General features: G+C 47.1%; 1 protein-coding gene across 1 annotated transcript in view; it reads left to right on the plus strand.

The window, feature by feature from the left end:
* The window catches only part of lrrk1 (leucine-rich repeat kinase 1), a 40781-nt gene extending 25972 nt beyond the window's left edge, over positions 1-14809 (plus strand). Inside the window, exons 25-36 of the mRNA XM_080539011.1 lie at positions 419-616; positions 1316-1455; positions 1744-1881; positions 5723-5917; positions 6583-6734; positions 7932-8049; positions 9455-9571; positions 10905-11102; positions 11599-11813; positions 12221-12679; positions 12920-13021; positions 14595-14809. Coding sequence (XP_080395137.1) covers positions 419-616; positions 1316-1455; positions 1744-1881; positions 5723-5917; positions 6583-6734; positions 7932-8049; positions 9455-9571; positions 10905-11102; positions 11599-11813; positions 12221-12679; positions 12920-13021; positions 14595-14772 — 2210 coding nt within the window. The 3' untranslated portion in view covers positions 14773-14809. The remainder of the gene's footprint in view (positions 1-418; positions 617-1315; positions 1456-1743; positions 1882-5722; positions 5918-6582; positions 6735-7931; positions 8050-9454; positions 9572-10904; positions 11103-11598; positions 11814-12220; positions 12680-12919; positions 13022-14594) is intronic.
* Positions 14810-20247: the final 5438 nt, after the last annotated feature.

The following is a 20247-nucleotide window of genomic DNA, read 5'->3' on the forward strand; positions in this document are numbered from 1 at the left end:
GCCTTTATTTATGTAAACCAGCTCCTTCCCTTCTTGTGATTTTTTTTAAAAGTTTTTTTTTTTTCTTTCCTAACACCAGGGGAGCCACCCCTCCTAAATTTCGTTGTTTGGTACCTGTACTGTAGCAATGACAATAAAGACCATTCATTCATTCATTCATTCATTCATTCAGGAAGGATGGGTGAGAGAGAGAGGAGGGATGACATGCAGGATATGTCCCCGGCCGGAATCGAACCGGGGACCCTGCGGTTACATGGTCAGCGCTTAACCTGCTACGCCGCCTAAGCTCCCCAGTATTTTCACTTTCATCAATGAAGCTGTACATGGTACTTTTATATGAGTTCATTTCACTGTTTGTTTGTTTTTTCTCCCTTTTCTCCCTCCCTCCATCCCTCTCTCCGTCCCTCCCTCCCCTCAGACACCATGGTGAAGCACCTCCAGGCCATGGACGCGTGTCGTAGTTTCTCTGAGTTCCGCCAGGAGGCCAGCATGCTCCACTCCCTGCAGCACCCGTGCATCGTGTCCCTGGTGGGCATCAGCATCCACCCGCTCTGCTTCGCCCTGCAGCTGGCCCCCCTGGGCAGCCTCAACACCGTGCTGGAGGAGAGACACAAAGGTAGGTAGGGTAGGGCACGACCAGGGCACAGAGATAGGGGGTCTATGAGAACTATAGAGACCTCTTCACCACCCACCCTGCAAGACACCTACTCTAAGCGGGTGAGAGCTAGAGCTCATACAATTCTGAAAGACGCCACACTCCCCAATTCTGGCCTGTTCACCCCTGCTGAGGTCAGGGAGACGCCTTTGTAGCCTGAAGGCAAAAACAGAAAGGCTTAAAAATAGTTTCTTCCCCCAGGCGGTCCGAATGCTTTTTATTTCTCGAATTATTATCGATTATTTTAATTGGTTCCTTTTGTTACTGCGCTAGGCTACTGCCTTTTTAGAATTGGTTTATTTATTTACTGCAGGATACTGTTGTTACTGCACAGCACTTTATGTTCAGCACTTTGTCTCTTATGTCCTGTGTCTTTTATTGATGCTATTGTCTTTTCTTCTCTGGCACAGTGTTGAGTGATAAGTCCCATTTCATTTCACTGTATGTTTTACTTTATATTTCTGCGCACATGACAAATAAAGTACCCCTTGAACCCTTGACCAGCAGAGAAGTCTGTCAGAACTAGAGACCTCTTGCATGAATAACCCCTGAATGACCAATTGCAGTATATATCACCCCCTCACTAAACATCTCCTTCCAACTCTCCCCCTCCCTCTCCTCTCTCCACCCTTTCCCCCCTTCTCCCCCGTCTTTCCCTAGACTCCAGGTACATGCCCCTGGGTCACATGCTCACCTTTCGAGCAGCCTATCAGATCGCAGCCGGGCTGGTTTACCTGCACAGGAAGAACATCATCTTCTGTGACCTCAAGTCGGACAACATCCTGGTGTGGTCTCTAGAGGTGCGTGTTCATTGGTAGAATGAGATGATGTCATAGAAGAACCAGGAAGAACACATGGAAACTACAAAGAGCCTACCATTCCATTAGTTTCATTAAAGTCAATAATGGCCACGTTCGTAAATTCGCTCTGAGAGCGTCTGAGCCTCTTGTCCAATCAAATGACTTGGCTCCATTATGACGTCAAACCCAGTGTGTGCTCCTGCGAATTCACGAATGCGGACGACGTTTCATCTTAAATCTATCTGTCCGATTCAGACTGTTTTTCAATTCGTCTTCATGTCCTCCTAGATGTGTGACCCTGTCAACATCAAGCTGTCTGACTACGGCATCTCGCGCCAGTCCTTCCACGAGGGGGCACTGGGAGTGGAGGGCACGCCGGGTTACCAGGCGCCCGAGATACGGCCAGGCATCGTCTATGATGAGAAGGTACTTGGCATTTGCTACATCCATACTGCTGTTGTGACACTACAGTGATATAGTACAGATATGATTTAAATGGCTTTGTTAGTTTGTTTAAAGCATTATGTTTGAGTGGAAGCTTCCTATCCTGAATGGGTTGCATACTTCTTATACAGTTACTGGTACTACTGACCACAGCGTGTGGGCGCACAGCAAGGGGGAGGTACTGTATGTGTAGTTACAGGAACATAGGTCCCCATTCCTAGTGATTGATTCCTATAGGAGGGCCCCGGTGGTGAACCGCAGTGTTGAGTCAGACACTAGTTCCTAAGGAGTTATGAGAAGGGGACTGTGTTTTATGACACACTACTTCCTCTGTACAGCACGTTGGTTCACTGTCTGATTAAAACCACATGTCTCTGAGAGGAAGGCGAAAAAATAAAAAGGTGTGCTTGTGTACATGTTGTGCACATGTGAGTGTGTGTGTGTGTGTGTGTGTGTGTGTGTGTGTGTGTGTGTGTGTGAGTGTGAGTGTGAGTGTGAGTGTGAGTGTGAGTGTGAGTGTGAGTGTGAGTGTGAGTGTGAGTGTGAGTGTGAGCGTGTGTGTGTGTGTGTGTGCATATGTTCTAATATTCGTAGTCTAATGGGTCTGTCTGATGTGGCTGGCCTCTTCCCTGGGCTCCACTCTCTCCAGGGGGGCTAGGTTTACTGGGGGTTAGGGTTTACTGGGGAGCTAAATCTCCTGCAGCTCTCTGTCTCTATTGGGGATCCTTTCAAAGAGCATTTAGAAACCCACTTAAGCCATCACATCAATTACCCTCCTCTCTTCGACGTCCCGCTGATCACGTCTCTGCTGCCACTCTGAATAGGCTTTAAAATATAGTTTTAATGAGGCATAGGTATTATTACAGCAATAATTAGATACGGGAATAGGAGAAGAGAGGAAACTGGTAATAGAGGGGGAAGAGATGTGAGAGACTGACAAAGAATGGGATGGCGAGAGAGAGAGAGAGTGACAGACAGGGAGAAATTGTGGAAGAAAGAGAGAGCTTGAGGGAGATGGGGCGGCTGTGGTTCAGGAGGTACAGCAGGCGTCTAATGATCGCAAGGTCGGCAGATTGGCGGTTCGAACCCCGGCTGGCCACATGTCGAGGTGTCCTTGGGCAAGACACTGAAACCCAAATTGCTCCCAATGAGCGCCTTGCATGGTAGCTTGCCGCCATTGGTGTGTGAATGTGTGTGTGAACGGGTGAATGAGAGGCCGTTGTAAAACACTTTGGAATAAGGCGCTATATACAGTTAGGTCCTAAATATTTGGACAGTGACACAATTTCCATAATTTTGGCTCTGTACGCCACCACAATGGATTTGAAATAAAACAATCGAGATGTAATTGAAGTGCAGACTTTCAGCTTTAATTCAAGGGGTTGAACAAAAATATTGTATGAAACGTTTAGGAATTGCAACTATTTTTATACACAGTCCCCTATTTTCAGGAGCTCAAAAGTAATTGGAGAAATTAACATAATCATAAATAAAATGTTAGTTTTTAATACTTTGTCGAGAATCCTTTGCAGGCAATGACTGCCTGAAGTCTGGAAACCATGGGCATCACCAAATGCTGGGTTTCCTCCTTTGTGATGCTTTCCTAGGCCTTTACTGCAGCTGTCTTCAGTTGTTAGTGGATCTTTCTGCCTTTAGTTTTGTCTTCAGCAAGTGAAATGCATGCTCGATCGGGTTAATTTCGGGTGATTGACTTGGCCATTGCAGAATATTCCACTTCTTTGCCTTAAACTCCTGGGTTGCTTATGCAGTATGTTTTGGGTCATTGTCCATCTGTATTGTGAAGTGCCATCCAATCAACTTTGCAGAAATTGTCTGAATCTGAGCAGACAGAATATCCCTAAACACTTCAGAATTCATCCGTCTGCTTCTGTCTTCTGTCACATCATCAATAAACACTAGTTACCCAGTGGCATTGGAAGCCATGCATGCCCATGCCATCACACTGTCTCCACCGTGTTTTACAGATGATGTGGTATGCGTCGGATCATGATCTGTTCCAAGCCTTCGCCATACTTTTTTCTTCCCATAATTCTGGTACAGGTTGATCTTAGTTTCATCTATGCTCTTCCACAACAGGGCTGGCTTTTTTTTAGATGTTTTTTGGCAAAGTGTAATCTGGCCTTTCTATTCTTGAGGCTTATGAATGGCTTGCACCTTGTGGTGAACCCTCTGTATTTGTTCATGTGAAGTCTTCCCTTTATGGTACACTTGGATAATGATATGCCTACCTCCTGGAGACTGTTCTTCACTTCTTTACCATGTAAAGGATCCTGTGATCATCCACCACTCTTGTCTTCCATGGACGTTCAGACCTTTTTGTGGTGCCAAGCTCACCGGTGTGTTCTTTTTTTCTCAGAATGTACCAAATAGTTAATTTGCCCACTCCTAATGTTCCTGCTATCTCTCTGATGGATCTTTTGGTTGTTTTTGCAGCCTACGGATGGCCTGTTTCACTTGCATTGAGAGCTCCGTTGACTGCATGTTGTGCGTATACAGCAACATCTTCCAAATGCAAATGCCACACTTGGAATCAACTCAGACCTTTTACCTGCCTAATTGATAAAGAAATAATGAAGGATTAGCCCACATTGGTCCATGAAACAGCTTTTGAGTCAATTGTCCAATTACTTTCGGTCCCTTGATAAACATATATAAAAAAAAAACTTCCTTCAATTTGGATGTGAATACCCTTACCCTAAAGCTGAGAGTCTGCACTTTAAGCCCATATTCATTATATAACTGTACCTTGAAGATGTTTTGGTAAACAGCTCAAATAACAAACATTCTGTCAATGTCCAAATATATATGGACCTAACTGTAAGTGCAGTCCATTTTCTACCATTTAAGTCAGTCCATTAGATGGAGACTGCCTTATATGAATGTACCACAGGAGGAACTATGTAGAGACCTTTCTCCTTTGCCCCTGAGAGCACTACCAGGGGAGGTTGGTGGAGGTAGACACCGCAGGACGGCCTCATGCATTATTCCACGTATGGAATGGAATAAGGAATGGTATTGAAGGTTTCTCATTCCATTCCATGCATTACAATGAGCCCCTCCTTCAAGGAGGTCCTCAACTCCACCAGCCATCCCCTGAGCACCACATACCTCCAGCGTGTTTGGAATAGTTGCCAAATGATGTCATCGTGGAGCTGGTGCCGTAACTCTTAACAAACCGTGGAAGTCTCTTTTCGCTTCAGTGAGTTTTGGCCTCGTTCCCGTGGTTTAAAATACCCTGGGAAAGGCTCAGTCACAACCTTGTTCGTCCAACTCCATGGCCATTCATAGAAAGGAATTCACATGGGTGTTTTTTGACCTCAAATATGCCATGTTCCATGGGCAAGATGAATGGCCTCCGTAGATAGAAGTGGATTCTAAAATAACCCTGACTGTCTGACTGTGTTGTTGCGTGTTCGTTGTGAAAGCTTCAATTTTCTGTCTCTGTCTACAGCTCTCTCTCTCTCTCTCTCTCTCTCTCTCTCTCTCTCTCTCTCTCTCTCTCTCTCTCTCTCTCTCTCTCTCTCTCTCTCTCTCTCTCTCTCTCTCTCTCTCTCCCTCCCTCCCTCCCTCCCTCTGTCCCTAGTCTGAGGCTGGCTCTGGCCCCTTAACTTTCCAGTCTCTCTCCTCCTCCCTCTGTGATGCATGTCGTGGTACCGTGGTTCGGCCCATTGTCCCCATATGAGTTTGCATCTCCTCCTGTCCTAACCTCTATCCCCTGCCACTCTCCCTCTTTACCCCTCTACTCCCCCCCCCCCCTTCCTCCTCATCCCCCTCTCTCTCCCCTCCCCCCACTCTTCCCCAGGTGGACATGTTCTCCTATGGCATGGTGCTGTATGAGTTGTTGTCAGGGCGTAGGCCGGCGTTGGGCCACCACCAGTTCCAGATCGCTAAGAAGCTGTCCAAGGGCGTCAGGCCCGTCCTGGGCAGCCCGGAGGAGGTCCAGTTCTACTGGCTCCACAAGCTGATGACAGAGTGCTGGGACACCAAGCCTGAGAAGGTCCGTCTGTCTGATAGATGTACATGATGTGGATAGGTTTCCATTTGTCACATCGGTGATCATTAATAATAATAATAATAATAATAATAATACATTAGACTTATATAGCGCTTTTCAAGAAAGCTAGCTTTACAAACTGAAAAGATAGAGTAGTAAAATAAAGTAGTGAAATAAAAAGAAACAAAGAAAATAGATAAAAGAAAGTATAGGGGTCTATTTAATTTTTAGATTACTAAATCGAAATGTCTTTGTAGGACAATCTACTCTGTATAGTGCAATTTCCACCTAGATCTCGGGCGGAGAAGCGGCGAACAAGCAACGACAGCGTGCTCTCTCGACCGTCATTTTTTGAAAAGTGATCATATCATATCAATCATATCTATCATATCATATCTATCATATCTATACATCATATCATATTATAATTTTTAGATTACCAAATCTAAATGTAAGTGTCTTTGTAGGACAATCTACTCTGTATACTGCAATTACACCTAGATTTCGGGAGGACATTAAGGGGAGAGATGAGAGATAGGACCACTCCCAGGATGCCTTAACTTATTTAACATATTATTCAATAGCATGGATCATACAGGCCTGGCTACGACATGGCCCCGTCCAGGCCTTCCTCAGGGTCCGCTAACCTGTCCTGTGTCTCTCTCTAGAGGCCGCTGGCTAGTCAGTGTGTGAGGCAGATGCAGGAGCCCAGTTTCCCGTGCCTGCGCTACATCCTCTCCTGTGACACACACTCCCAGCTCTTCCTCTCTCACCTGCAAGGACACAGTGCCGTCTTCTGGGACGGAGAGAAGGACGACAGGTGTGTGTCTGTCTGTGTGTCAGTCTGTGTTTCTGTGTGTCTGTCTGTGTGAGACACCCTCTGACAGGAGCAGCTGTTATGCTCATTAAAAAGCATTTGTTTACGGTGAAGACAGGTAGCTAACTCTCCTGAATTGCCTGAAATAATCATGTAGTTCCCTAGGGTGTGTGTGTGTGTGTGTGTGTGTGTGTGTGTGTGTGTGTGAGAGAATCACACTTAAAAGGGTGTATTCAAGATGCTTATGCCTGACGACTTCATCAAGAGCTGAGCAACACACATACACACACACACACACACACACTCCTCTCCTCTCCAGATGGCTGGTGTAATTGCTGTCGTGTTTGCTCTCCTCCTGTGTATGCTCAGGGAGATGATCTCAACACAATAAAGGGAGCTTTCATCCTTCCTTACAGGTGGTGGTAATGACTGCTATTGGCTCTTCTTCCTGCTGTTACACACTGTTAACCCCTTCATACTACCCCTCCACAGCTCTACTGCTAGCCTGGGAACTGGCCATGGGAAAGAGGATCAAACACAGGGCCTTTATCAATACCGCCAAATAAGGATAGTTGATCGTGTTTTAAGTATTAGCTACAGAGTGAAAAAAGGACCATCCGCTCACTCAAATCTGTGCAAAAATCATCAAATAGAATCACAGATTTGAGTGTGCGCATGCTGCTTTTTTCAGTCTATTTGATACTCTTCAGCTCCAGCACCTCAGCTAAGTCTGATAACGGATGAGCGGTGGTATTTTCACTATTAAGTATTAGCTACAGCCCTATATCACATATCATTTGGTGTAGTGGTCCTCTGTGGATCAGTTGGTAGAGCATGGCACTAACAATGCACTAAGGTTGTTCTATTCAATTACCGCTGGGAATATAAAGTATATACCAAAAATGTATGCACTCACTTTATGGATAAAACTCACTGTTTCAGATTAAAGCGTCTGCTAAATGGCATAAAATACGTAAATAAATACAATTTTCTTCTAGCATTATGACTGCCAATGGCCCCTGGCCCAAGCATAGATTACTTTTTCTTACGATGACTGTATGTATAGATGATTCACTTATGTGAAGGTACTTGTTGTAAGTCGCTTTGGATAAAGGCTCTGCTAAATGCCAAAAATTTAAATGTAAAATGGCATGTATGATTGTGTCATGCCCGTGTGTTGATGTAGTGTTGTCTCCATAGGAACTATTCGGTGGTGAACGTGGAGAAGGGTCAGGTGGAGGTGAAGCGCATGCCGTGCCCGGGAGCCAAGCTTAGCTGTCAAATGAAGATGGACAACACCCTCTGGACCGCCACCGAGGTTGGCCAACCACTCACTAACACTGGATTTCACTAGGCTAGTTTACACAGTGCTGTTTGCCACCAAGGTCGGCCAACCACTCACTAACACTGGGTTTCACTAGGCTAGTTTACACAAGGTTGGCCAACCACTCACTAACACTGGGTTTCATTAGGCTGGTTTACACAGTGCTGTTTGCCACTAAGGTTGGCCAGGAAATGCCAAACACAGAATTAGTGAATTTAACATTGTGCTATGTCTCTGGAAATGTGCTTACTGTAGCATGCGATGTTTGAAGGTGTAAGGAGGGGTCGCCTCTCACCCACACAATGACTCCTTGGATCTACAAATAATGTTAAATCCCAATGCAATGTTAAACCCAAACAAATCAAATCAAATCAAATCAAATTTTATTTGTATAGCGCATTTCTTACAAGATGCAACTCAATGCGCTTCACACAATGAAAATGTTCAGTCAATCAGTCAATCAATCAATCAATGCTGACAGAGCCGCGAGCAGGCAAAAGTAAAAACCTGTACACTATGTAGCCAGGAAAAATGCCCTGATAAGAACTGACAACTCCACAAATTGGTTTATTACGGATTCCAAATGGTACCGTACTGTGAAACACATTATGGCCTCCAGACCACATATTGTGAGTTTAGAATTATACGATTCTATCTCCGTTTAGGGCAGTTCAGAGATATTGAGCGTCAAAGTTTTTACATTCCATTATGTTTTGTGAGATGGAACCTTTATATTTTATGAATTACTAACTCAAAAATGTCAACATTTTAAAAAATAACACCACACAGGCATTAATAAACACCTAATGGATCAGATTATGTAAAAAACTCAATTTTGACAAAAATGGAGATAGAACCTTATAATTCTATTTAAAAAAAATTGTTTTTCTGATTTTATCCCTTTTTTTCACCCAATTTGGTATCCAATTGCACCCAACCTAGTATCCAATTATCCCCTGCCTATTGCGTAGGATCCGCCGCACGACCCCGTGGCCGGCAGCCCCAGAGGAGATAGCCAGGCAGACTAGCTGTCTGGCTCCTCGAGCCCAACACCGTTATTCCGGCACCCCGGGGACGGTGTTGCACGACGGATCCTTGTCCGGAAATAGTCCTATACCCCCCTTGGGAGCGGCCGCTCAATATGCCGCTCCCTGTGGGCCCCGGCCATATCCGGGTCTGGCGAGACCGGGATTCGATCCCAGTCCCTGGTGGGCAGCTTGCACCAGAGACTGATGCTTAGACCGCTGCGCCACCGCGGGGCAGAACCTTATAATTCTAACGTCACGATATACAGTACATGGTCCTACACTAATTCTATGTGTAGAATAATCCTCAGTGTTCTCTTGGTTTTAAGTGTGTGTTGTTGTTGTTGTTTTTGTGGTTGTTGTGGTTGTTTTAGGAGCAGGAAGTGTTCATCTACAGCCTGAAGGAGATGTGTCCTCTGAGCCACCCTCAGAAGCAGCTGTCCTGCCCTGCTGCAGTCACCTGTCTGTTCCCTGTGCCAGCCAGAGAGCAGGTGAGTGTCCTTCCCTCCCTGTCACCTGCTCCCTCCCTGCCACCTGCTCCCCCCCTGTCACTTCCCCCCCTGTCACCTCCTCCCTCCCTGTCACCTGCTCCCTCCCTGTCACCCATCCCTGTCACCATTCACAGCACTGCACTATCTGTGGTCAGTCCCTGTAGCACAGCACACACTAGACATTGAATAGATACTAGAAAAGAAACACAGGTCGTTGTTCCCCAATTACCACATTCCAACATAGGGTCATCTGCTATATTATTGGACTATATTGGGTTTATTGGATTATTTAGGGACTTTCTTTCTGTTTATATAGCAGTAATAGTAATCATCATGGTGTTACCAACTACTGTACTGGTCGCTAACAAATTGCTCCCGAAACCGACCGGCCCAGGACAGTTTAGTGCATTGTTGCGATTTATTTGCGGCGCGACCGTCATTAACTAGACTCTGCCACTGTGGGAAAAGGACTGTAAAACAGGAGCGTTGCCTCTCGCCCCTCCCCCCCCCCCTTTCCTCTACCCTTCCACTCTGGACCCCGAGCCCTTTGAAGTGTCCTCTCTCTCGGGAGTCCAGGTGTCAAGCCTGGTCCCAGTGGAGCTTGGTGAAGTCTTGGGCCCTGGGGAACTGAAGTTCAGACTTAATAAATGTCCAGGGGGGGGGGGGTGGAGAGGGGCAGGGAGCGATGAAGTATAGGAACACATCTGACCAGGATGATGACCCATCTGACCCTGAATAGGTTAGGGGGCGGGGCCGTGTCTACCTAGTTCCCTTTGATCCTCCGCCTCTCCCGGGTCTGGTCTCACTCAGGTCAGCGTTACCGGCGGACCTGTCAGTCCCGCCGTAGCGTGACGGTTAAACAACAGATGGTTGTTGCTAGGGGGACTCGGAGGTCAGGAGGGGGACTCGGAGGTGAAGGCCTTAAACCCCCTGGGTTTATGCACAACACACACAATCAATCACACACATAGTTCCACTATAATGAGAAGACAAACTGTAGACATGGATTTATGACCTGTGTTTACTGTACCTGTTTAGAAGGGGTCCTTTAACCTCTAAACAGCCAACTCAGTCCAACTGAACTTTTTCTTTTCTTCTGTTCATGTTTTTTTTACACTGAACACTCTGTCCTCCCCTCGGCTCTTCTAAGCATTGCTTTTCCACTTCATCTGTCTTCGATCATTTGATCAAACTTTATTTGTATGACGCATTTCATACACAGATTTTTATCAGTCTTTCTCTTCCTCTCTCTCCCTCTTTCTTCCTCCCTCTCTCTGCCTCTCTCCCCCCTCTCTCCCCCCTCTCTCCCTGCCTCCCCCTCTCTCCACCCTAGTCCCTGGCGCGTGTGTTCTTAGGGATGTCTGACGGCCTGGTGGCCGTGTACACCCTGGTGGACGACATGCCCATCGAGGGAGAGACCTACCTCTGCTCCCACACGCTCAACAAGACTGTGTTTGGCCTGGAGGACTCGGACCCCAGACAGAGACCCTACCCTGTGAGGACCATGGTCCTGGTGGGCAGTGGTTCCCAGGTAGGGATGGCCTCTTTTTTACATTTACATTTTTGGCATTTAGCAGACGCCTTTATCCAAAGCAAGAAATACGTGTGTCTAAGTAAGTGAATCATCTAACCATCAGTCATCATAAGAGCCAGGGCCAAGGCAGTCATAATGCTAGAAGAAGGAAGAATTTATTTCTATATTTTTATTATTATTATTTTTCACATCATTATTTACAGTAGAGAAACTGTACAGGGGGTAGAGGTGCATTTCCGTTTTTGCCATTTAGCAGACGCCTTTATCCAAAGCGACTTACTTTATCCTAAGCGATTTAAGCTTCTAATATCATATACGGATAAACCCACTATTCACATAATAGTGCATTATACTGTACTTCTATTGTGATATTCCGATATATCGCAACGTCATATCACTCAAATTGCTTATATTTACTAAAATGATATACACTGATATTAACCCAGCTCCCCTTATCGTCCCCTATCCCCCTTCCCCTACCCCCCTCCTCTAGCTGTGGTACTCCCACGGTCCGGCCCTGCTGATCATCGACTGCCTGACCCTTAAGGCGGTGCGGCGCCTGGACCCCTACGGCCCCCCGTCCTGCGTCCGAGCCCTGGCCTCCAGCTTGTGTCTGTGGGGAGACGAGGCGGTGTGGACCCTGGACGACCACACCAACACCCTGCTCCTCTACCACGCCTCCAGCTACCAGCTCTGCGCCAAGTACAGGTGTGGTCCTCTGTGGCCCTTCAGATGGTAGAGCATGGCACTAACAACGCTTAGGTTGTGGGTTCGATTCCCGCTGGGACCATATATACTGATAAATGTATGTACTCACTGCAATGTAAATCGCTTTGGAGAAAAGCATCAGCTAAATGGTGGCACACTGCTACACATGGGAGGGGGGGTGGATGGGAGTAGGCACAACATGGAGGGCTTTGAGCCCTAGTGAAAGCACGGTATGATGATGATACAGTATGGTGATATTGTAACACTGTAATAACACTGTAGAACATCTATCTGGCAGAGAAGTCTGGATCTATTTCACTGCTGAAACGTATGCGTGTGAAAAACACTACAAATATCGATTGGCTGATATTATATTGTCTGATATTGATTGATCCTCATCGTTACAGCTGTGGCGACACCAACCCTCTCCGGGACGTGTTCGCCGTGACGTTACCGTGGGTTACCAAGACAACGAGCCCCGACCTCGACCTTGACGCAGAGACGAGGGACCTGGAAGGAGAGGACGATGGAGCGTGGGGAAAAGGGGAAGTAACGTTGATCTACAGCGAGAAGGCGGGGACTCAGATCATCCAGCACCGGGATTCGCTGACAGACTACTGCTCCATGTCCTCCGACTCTGCTCGTTCGTCAGAGCATCTGGGATTTGACAGGTCCAGTTCCGGGGCTCTCAGCTCATTGGCCAGCTCCAGCAGTATGCCCCTCCCCACGGACTGCGAGCAGGACCACCAGGCCGACCCAGCCGACCCTGAGCCTGACCTCGACCCCACTTTGAACTTTAACCCCCCACCCGTCCACCTGCAGGCCTTCACCGTGCTGGCCGTCAACGGAACTCTGTGGATCCCCAGGTAGATACCCATGATGCAATGCACACTATTCCATCAAGTCACACACCAGTCAATTGCCCACATGGGTTGGCATATTATTATTATATTATCAAACCGGGGACCCTGCGATGATATCTCATGAGCCTTATGTGCTTACATACTTACGCACCCCGGCATATGATTTTAATTGTTTATACAGCAGCACTGTGTATTCATGATCATTTTCCTTCTGAACATTTTCCTTCTGTGTTGTATTGACAGGCATGGTGGTGACGTGATGGTGATCGAGGTGCAGCCGCAGGCGGGGCAACTCAGGGGGCGTGTCATAGCTGTTCTCAGCACCCCTTGGACTTCGTCTTTCGGGTGAGGCCCCTCCCTATCCTGTCCTGTCCTTCCTGTCCTGTCCTTCCTCCGCCGTGATTATAAAATCACAGCTTCAGCAGTCTCTCTTTTTGCATGCGATCCTTTTAGATGAACAGGAAGTTGCCGCTTCAGAGGGCACTAGGGGGGATATACATCTTCAAGGGCTGCATTGTCTGCATCTTCCCTTTGAGTCCGGGACTGAGGTGGGCTTGGGGAGCCAGGTGTGTGCCCTCTACCCTCCCTGGCCAGTCAATGGGACTAATTGTGAGGGAGAAGAAGATAAAAGAAGGCCATTCTGGAGCTCTCCTGGACCGGGGCTGAGGAGGACAGCTGCTCTGAACATTACTGTGCAGCTGCTCTGCCTGTAGATAGATTACCCTGCCAAAGAATAGAAAAGCAATTATAGCCACCCTGACCCTATCGAATAGTGGTGGAAAGAGTCCATTTGCTATAGTGAACCAAATGCCAGGGCAATCTCTTTCTGCAGTAACACCTCTTCCCCGGATCCATGGCAAATATGGCAGTAAAAAATTGGCCTCATCACAGCTTAATTCTCCGGAGGGTAGGACCTCTTCATCTGCAGCTAAGCCTGCACTACTGGCACAGTTAAAAAAAAAATGAGCAAGATATTAATTTGCTGATTCAGCTTCAATAAAGCCGTAGCAAGATCCTTCATCATGTGCTTACGGTGGTAAGCCCCGCTCTGTAATTATTCCTATAAAAGGCCCAGCAGCTGCTTGCGGGCAGAAAGGGCTTTTAGCAGCAGGCAATAAAAAGGCCACCCAAAGCAGGGTCCTTTAATAAGCAGTCATGTCAGTGCGCACCTGTAACACAGGTGACACTTCACCAGACGAAATGAGAGGCAGTGAGAATCAGACAGGGCTTCTGTTCTGGGTTTCAGTGAAATTCTGTTTCTATAGTCTCCCTTTTCTGTTTCCTATGGCAACGATTAGTGGTAACAACCAAACGACTTGCTTTGAGTTATTATTTTGTTAACCTTGCAATTAAAGGGGAGGTGGGAAATTACATTTTCTCTACTTCTACTGTGACTAAATGGAGGGTTAATCGTCATGCCAACCAGGTTGTATATCACAGAACAACAGAGGACATCGGTAAAGGATAATTATACACCTCAGGTCAACCAACGACAATGGGCAGGAGATAATACGAGGAGATAATACAAGGGTTGTTCTGTGTGATCAAAGGCAACAACATAGGTCAGGTCAGCGCCCTCTTCCTTCCCAGAGTTCTTAGTGTCAAGGCCCTCATAAATCATGATTAGGATGAAGTTGCCCATAAACACTGATCTACGGTCAGTTATCTCTTTTTCCCTTCTGGTTAAGGTCAGTATTTGGAGAGGGCAAGCTGATTCGAGATCACTGCTTAAGGGAACTTCTACCTGGAGCCATAAAGGACATGTAAACAGCTTGTTCTGTGTCCTCGGTGGCCTCGAGGAAGTCCACATACTAATTTCAGGGTGCCCCGAATTTAACTCTCCCTCTCTCTCTCTTCCCCCTCAATCCTCCCCTTTCACACACCCCCCTCCCCCCCCCCCCCCCCCTCTCTCTCCCAGGACCCTGAAGGAGGCTGCGCTGGTCGCAAAGGACACTGTTGTGTGTGGCTTTCGCAACGAAAACAGCGAGTGGTGCCTGTGTGTCTGGAGGGACTGGGGCGGGCGAGAGCTGGAAGTCTTCCACCAGTCCTACGAGGAGTTGGGACGCCTGGAGACCAGCATGAGAAAAAGAAGGTAGCCGTTGTTGCTGCCGCTGCCTCCACCGCCGCCGCCGCCACTGCTGCTACTGCGGCCGGGGTGCAGAATCGCAGCTCTGTTGCGGGACACCCGGGCCGGGCCGTGGGGGAATACGCACTCACAGGCCCCCAGTGTTCAGAGCGGGGGGCAGCGGGAGCTCTGACATCAGAGCGACGTGCCAAAAGAGAGAGAGAGAGGGGGGGGGGAGTTAAACTCGGGGCACCCTGAAATGAGTATGTGGACTTCCTAGAAGCCTAGAGGTCTGTACTGGGAGGCAGAAGGCCATTGAGGACACAGAACAAGCTGTTTACATGTAATTTATGGCTCTATGTAGAAGTTGTGTGGGGTGGGGGGGGTGGGGGGAAGACAGAGTATGGTGAGGGAGAGTATACAGGAGGAGAGGATGGTGAAGGAGCGGGGGGGGGGGAGAGGCGGGAGAGGTGGTGATGAAGGAGGAGCAGCTGGGCTCAGGCCCGTTGGACCCGGTCAAAGGCACCTGTGTGTGTGCCGCCGAAACACTACTCTGAGGATGGTGTGTGTGTGTGTGTGTGTGTGTGTGTGTGTGTGTGTGTGTGTTTGCCACCTAAACACTACTCTGAGGATGGGGGTGACAGCTCTGGTGGAGCGGACAGCTGTACAGGACAGGCTCCCAGGCCTACAGCACTGTGACCGAGTGGACCCAGAGTGGGTTAAAGGTCGTGTGCGTGTGCGTACGTGCGTATACTTGTGTGCGTGTATGACTATCCTTGTGTGTATGCTTTTGACGAGAGAGAGTTTAGCAATAAGTAAATAGTGTACCACCAGAAGAAGTTGCATGTTAGTCTCCATGACCATCACTATAGAGACCAGCGAGCTGAGGCTGACAGAACAGGCAGCTTCATCACTGCATTATACTGTGGATCTGCCCTCCGTAAGGATTACTGCCGTAGCTCTGCTGGACATCAGAGCAGTGTTCATTTTGGCAGGCTTTTTAGTCACTTAGTCTTAGTGTTTAGACGAAGATGCACATCAGTTCTAGTCACACCCAGTCGCCTCCATACTTCTTAGTTCCAGTCCAGTTCCAATTGACGAAAACTGAAAACATTCCAGTGCAGCCCTAGTCATCGACAAAAACTAATATAAAGATAACGATAAGAAAAATGTTTAGAAGTTTTTGTAAACCAAAACCACACTAAAAAGCCTTCTGTCTTCTTCAACCAAAACTAGACCAGAACCAAGAAGGACAGAAATGACAAAATGTCACCAAAACCAATGTACAGCTTTGTCCTAAATCCAAGACTAAACGACTAAAAAGCCTGCCAAAATTAACACTGCATCATAGTAGACTTCACACAATTGTCAACATTTCACCTTAGATGGGAGTTGCCCCATCCATGAACACAGTGAAGCCTGTCAGACTTGCTCAGACCGTCTATGCTCTTACAGAAGATGCCAGTGCACTGTGCTGTCTAGTGTGTTGCTACCTGCTTGCAGGCCTTTTATAAATACTGTAAGAGAGTGGGAAGGAATCTAATTTATTCTGTAATATATTCATCCATACTTCCTGCATGTGTAAATAGACTCTGTTGTACTGTACTGTATATATTGTACTTGACAATGAATAAAGTTCTTATAATAGACCATTTAATTCAATGACAACTTTATTGTCCCGCTGTTACCACGTCTATCAAATGAATGAGACAGAGAGAGAGAGAGAGAGAGATTCAAGCAGAAGGACAGACAGAGGGGGGAAGAGTGATACAGTAACCTGATCCTAATAGATGGTGCCATGGGAGGGAGGGAGGAAGGGAAGGAGGCATGATGGATGGGTGAAGGGAGCTGATGACAGGGCCCCCACATGGACGGAGGAATACAGGCCGTCAAGCTGCCAGCCAACACACACACACACACACACGCACACACACACACACACACACACACACACACACACACACACACACACACACATTCAAAGGAAAACCCCTAAACCCTGCATTGACCCTTGATTGATGCATGATATACTGATCTTCCTATGGGAGACTGCAGAGCCAGATCTATAAAGCACAATGGGTCAACGAGACACGACCTCTCAGCCGGAATGATCCAGAAGTCCTGAAAAGAAGCCACTGATGGAGGTTTTCTTGGATGTACCCACAAATCCTCTCGTAAACAAGGTGGCAGAATGGGTGCCAAGGGTTTACTTAGCAGCAAACATGGTGGCACCGAAAAATATCATGAATGTTGCTCTTGTGATCTAAAAAGACTCTCTCTGTAACTCTGTAATATGAATTAAGTCTTACTCAATCTTGGGGTGCCCTTGTACAAACTCTTAACTGAAAAGCAGTCTCTACCATGGGACTGCTGCCCACAAAATACATGACCTCTCAGTCTTATCTGGATCAGTGGAGGTAGAAATCAGAAGACAAAGAGACGTGTTAGATACCTTTCGTCATTCTATTCTATTCCATGTCTTACGATGAGTCCGTCCTTCAATTTCTACCTCCACCGGCCTCCCCTGATCTTGATGACCCCACACACACCCAGTAAGCTCCTTCGGCTAAACCGCTACAGCTCTCCTCTATTTGAGATCTCAATTGGGTCTGTTTTCAATTTCAGTCTGGAGTGCAGAATAGATTAGGTGTTTTCTAGGATCTAGAACATTCATTACTAGGCTGTCGATGTTCATCCCAAAAGAAAAAGACTGCCAAAAATGTTCTTCTACAACAACATGTTTGGTAGTGGTTTCAGATTGGCTAGCAACAGTGGTAAATACCCCAACTCCCTTCAGTTCAGACCGCATTTCCAGTATCAATCAATCAGAATATAGTCGCATAAAAAAGATCAACGATTGCATTGTAGGTCAGCACAGGCATTCTTAATCAGATTGATTAAGTTGATCTTGTTTATGCGACTATATTGTGTGGCGGAAGGATATGTATTCTGAGACGATTAATGATTGTAAATAAATGAATTTTATGTTACCACTGTGTATTTTTTATATTATGTGGTAGCTTTTGTAGAAAAGCAATTTACCATTCGAGGGCGGGGGTTGTGGAGACATTTACCACTGGTACAGGGTTTTCACAACCCTGTACCAGTGGTAAATGTCTCCACAACCCCCTTCCTCTCATGGTAAATTGCTTCATACAGTATATAAAAAAAAATAGGCCATAACATCTGAGTGCAACTGGTGGCTTCTCAGCTTTGATTCTTCCCCTTGTGTCAGGTAGTCAGACAGAAGAGGGCAGTGTGGAAGCCTCTTCTCCTTCAGCCAGTGTCCCTGTTCTGTGCCACTGCTCCCTCAGAGCTTGACCAAGACATGCCTCGCAGTAGGTTTCACCTTCAGGCATCAGTTTACCCTCCCTCAATCCCAACGCTCACCATTTGTGACAGCAGCTGGTGAAACCGGGAACAAGTCGACCAACCAAGACTTTTATTCCGAAAAATGTCAATACATTTCACCGTTGTTGAAAATCAATGACACTCTCTGATTCGGTGAGTAATCCCCACTACTACAGAATAAAAGTCTGGTCCGTCGGTTGGCGAGTCGTTCCCGGTTTCACCAGCTGCTGTCACATTTACAGGGAATAGTGCTAACACTGACAGTTCAGCCCAGCGTCTACAGAGGTGTAACTTCACCCTACTTACTCCAAGACTAGGAAAGGTCGCAGAGATCCAGGCTCAGTTTACATTTCTTTAATCCCTACCGGAACATTCTTCCCACTCACGGCGTCACAGATAACGTAATCATCCACACCCTGTCGGGCAGGAGGAAACTGATATGGCTGAGGTGTTACTTCCACCTTCTCCAGGGCACCTTGGCCTCTCTTATAGCAGTCAGTGAGCTCTATTTTCAGCAGGCCCAAAACGCACGCACGTCCAAACGCAGGCGTATCGGCAGTTTGTGTCGGTGGTAACTGGTGAAATCAGTTACATGGGTGGTGTGGTGGTAGAGGCGTGTTCATGACAATGGGCAGGTTACTGTGCGCTGAAGGGTTTGAGAATAGCACTAATATTTCAGACACACCCCACGGCGCTTGTGTTTGTACTGTTTTGTCTTGCTGTTTGTGCTGGCACACATTGTTGACACATGCGAACCGTATCCCATTGAAACCAACAGACCTCCGCCGGGCCTCAACCACACTGGGCGGTCTATGCGCACGTGGGGTAAAACACGGTTAGAATAAAAGCAAACATTGTTGAGAGGCTAACCAATTTTGTCGTGGTGATAACAGTTAGCTTAGTATATCACAAAGTAACGTAGAAACCCGGTTCCACCGGAGCACCGTACAGCATTTCAAAGCAGGACAACGTTGAACGTGTCCGGCGTACCGTGGCGCGGAACACAGACGTTGCATCGTTTGGACAATTGGACATCCGCCGGACCTCAACCGAATTCCCCAGTGTGTGTGTGTGTGTGTGTGTGTGTGTGTGTGTGTGTGTGTGTGCGAGGCTTAAAAAAATAAAATAAAAAAGGTGTGAATTCAAAACAACCTACCCAGTGGTACGTTGTTTACACCAACAAACTGTCCTGCACTGCGGCAGGACTCAAAGCTGAGTGTGCCGGTAAACCTTTTTACGATAAGAGATCGTTATAATATTATATTAATCATGGCACACATTTGTGAGTTGTACTGTATATGGTATTGACAGTAATCTATCACCATAAGTGACGTTTGAGTGGCTACAAATTTGTAAAGGAGTGCCTTGCCTGCATCCACATGTTTCATGTTCTGTGTGCTTGTTATTTGTGATTAATATTACCGCATAGTGGACGATTTTGCACTGGATGGTCTTGGTTTGGGATGGCGGAGCTGGGACAGTCTGAAGGGAGAGGGCACAGCTGGGTTGAGCTACGCCTGGCCTGGTCTGGCCGGCTCGGGAATGGCAGGAGAAGGAAAGGCTGGATAATAACTTCCAGGTGGCTGCCAGCCCTCTAGGGTACAGGGAGCCAAGATGAGATGAGAGGAGAGGAGAGGAGAGAGAGGGATAGAGTGTGTGTGTGTGTGTGTGTGTGTGTGTGTGTGTGTGTGTGTGTGTGTGTGGAGGGGTGGGGGGTGGGGGGAGTACAGCAGGATCCAGCCCTATGGTACAAGAGGCTCTGTATGATGAGCCAGCACAACCAGAGCCAAGCTCAGAGAGTACTGAACACACACACACACACACACACACACACACACACACACACACACACACACTCTCATTCATACTCACAGAAGGAGTGAGGAGAAGAGACACATACTAAGAGGGAGAAAAGGAAGAGAGAGAGACACACACATTTTATCACACACAAGGGGGAGGTAAAAGTTCCACACACAAAGGCTGATGGACGGAAGCAAACACACACACAAACGCCAACACACTCACTCGTATACACTCATTCATACACACACACACACACACACACACACACACACACACACTCTCATTCAAACACACACAAACACTCATTCATACACACACACACACACACACACACACACAACCACTCACACTC

The sequence above is a fragment of the Nansenia antarctica genome (assembly GCF_963989245.1).
Source record: "Nansenia antarctica genome assembly, chromosome: 9".
NCBI lineage: Eukaryota > Metazoa > Chordata > Actinopteri > Argentiniformes > Microstomatidae > Nansenia > Nansenia antarctica.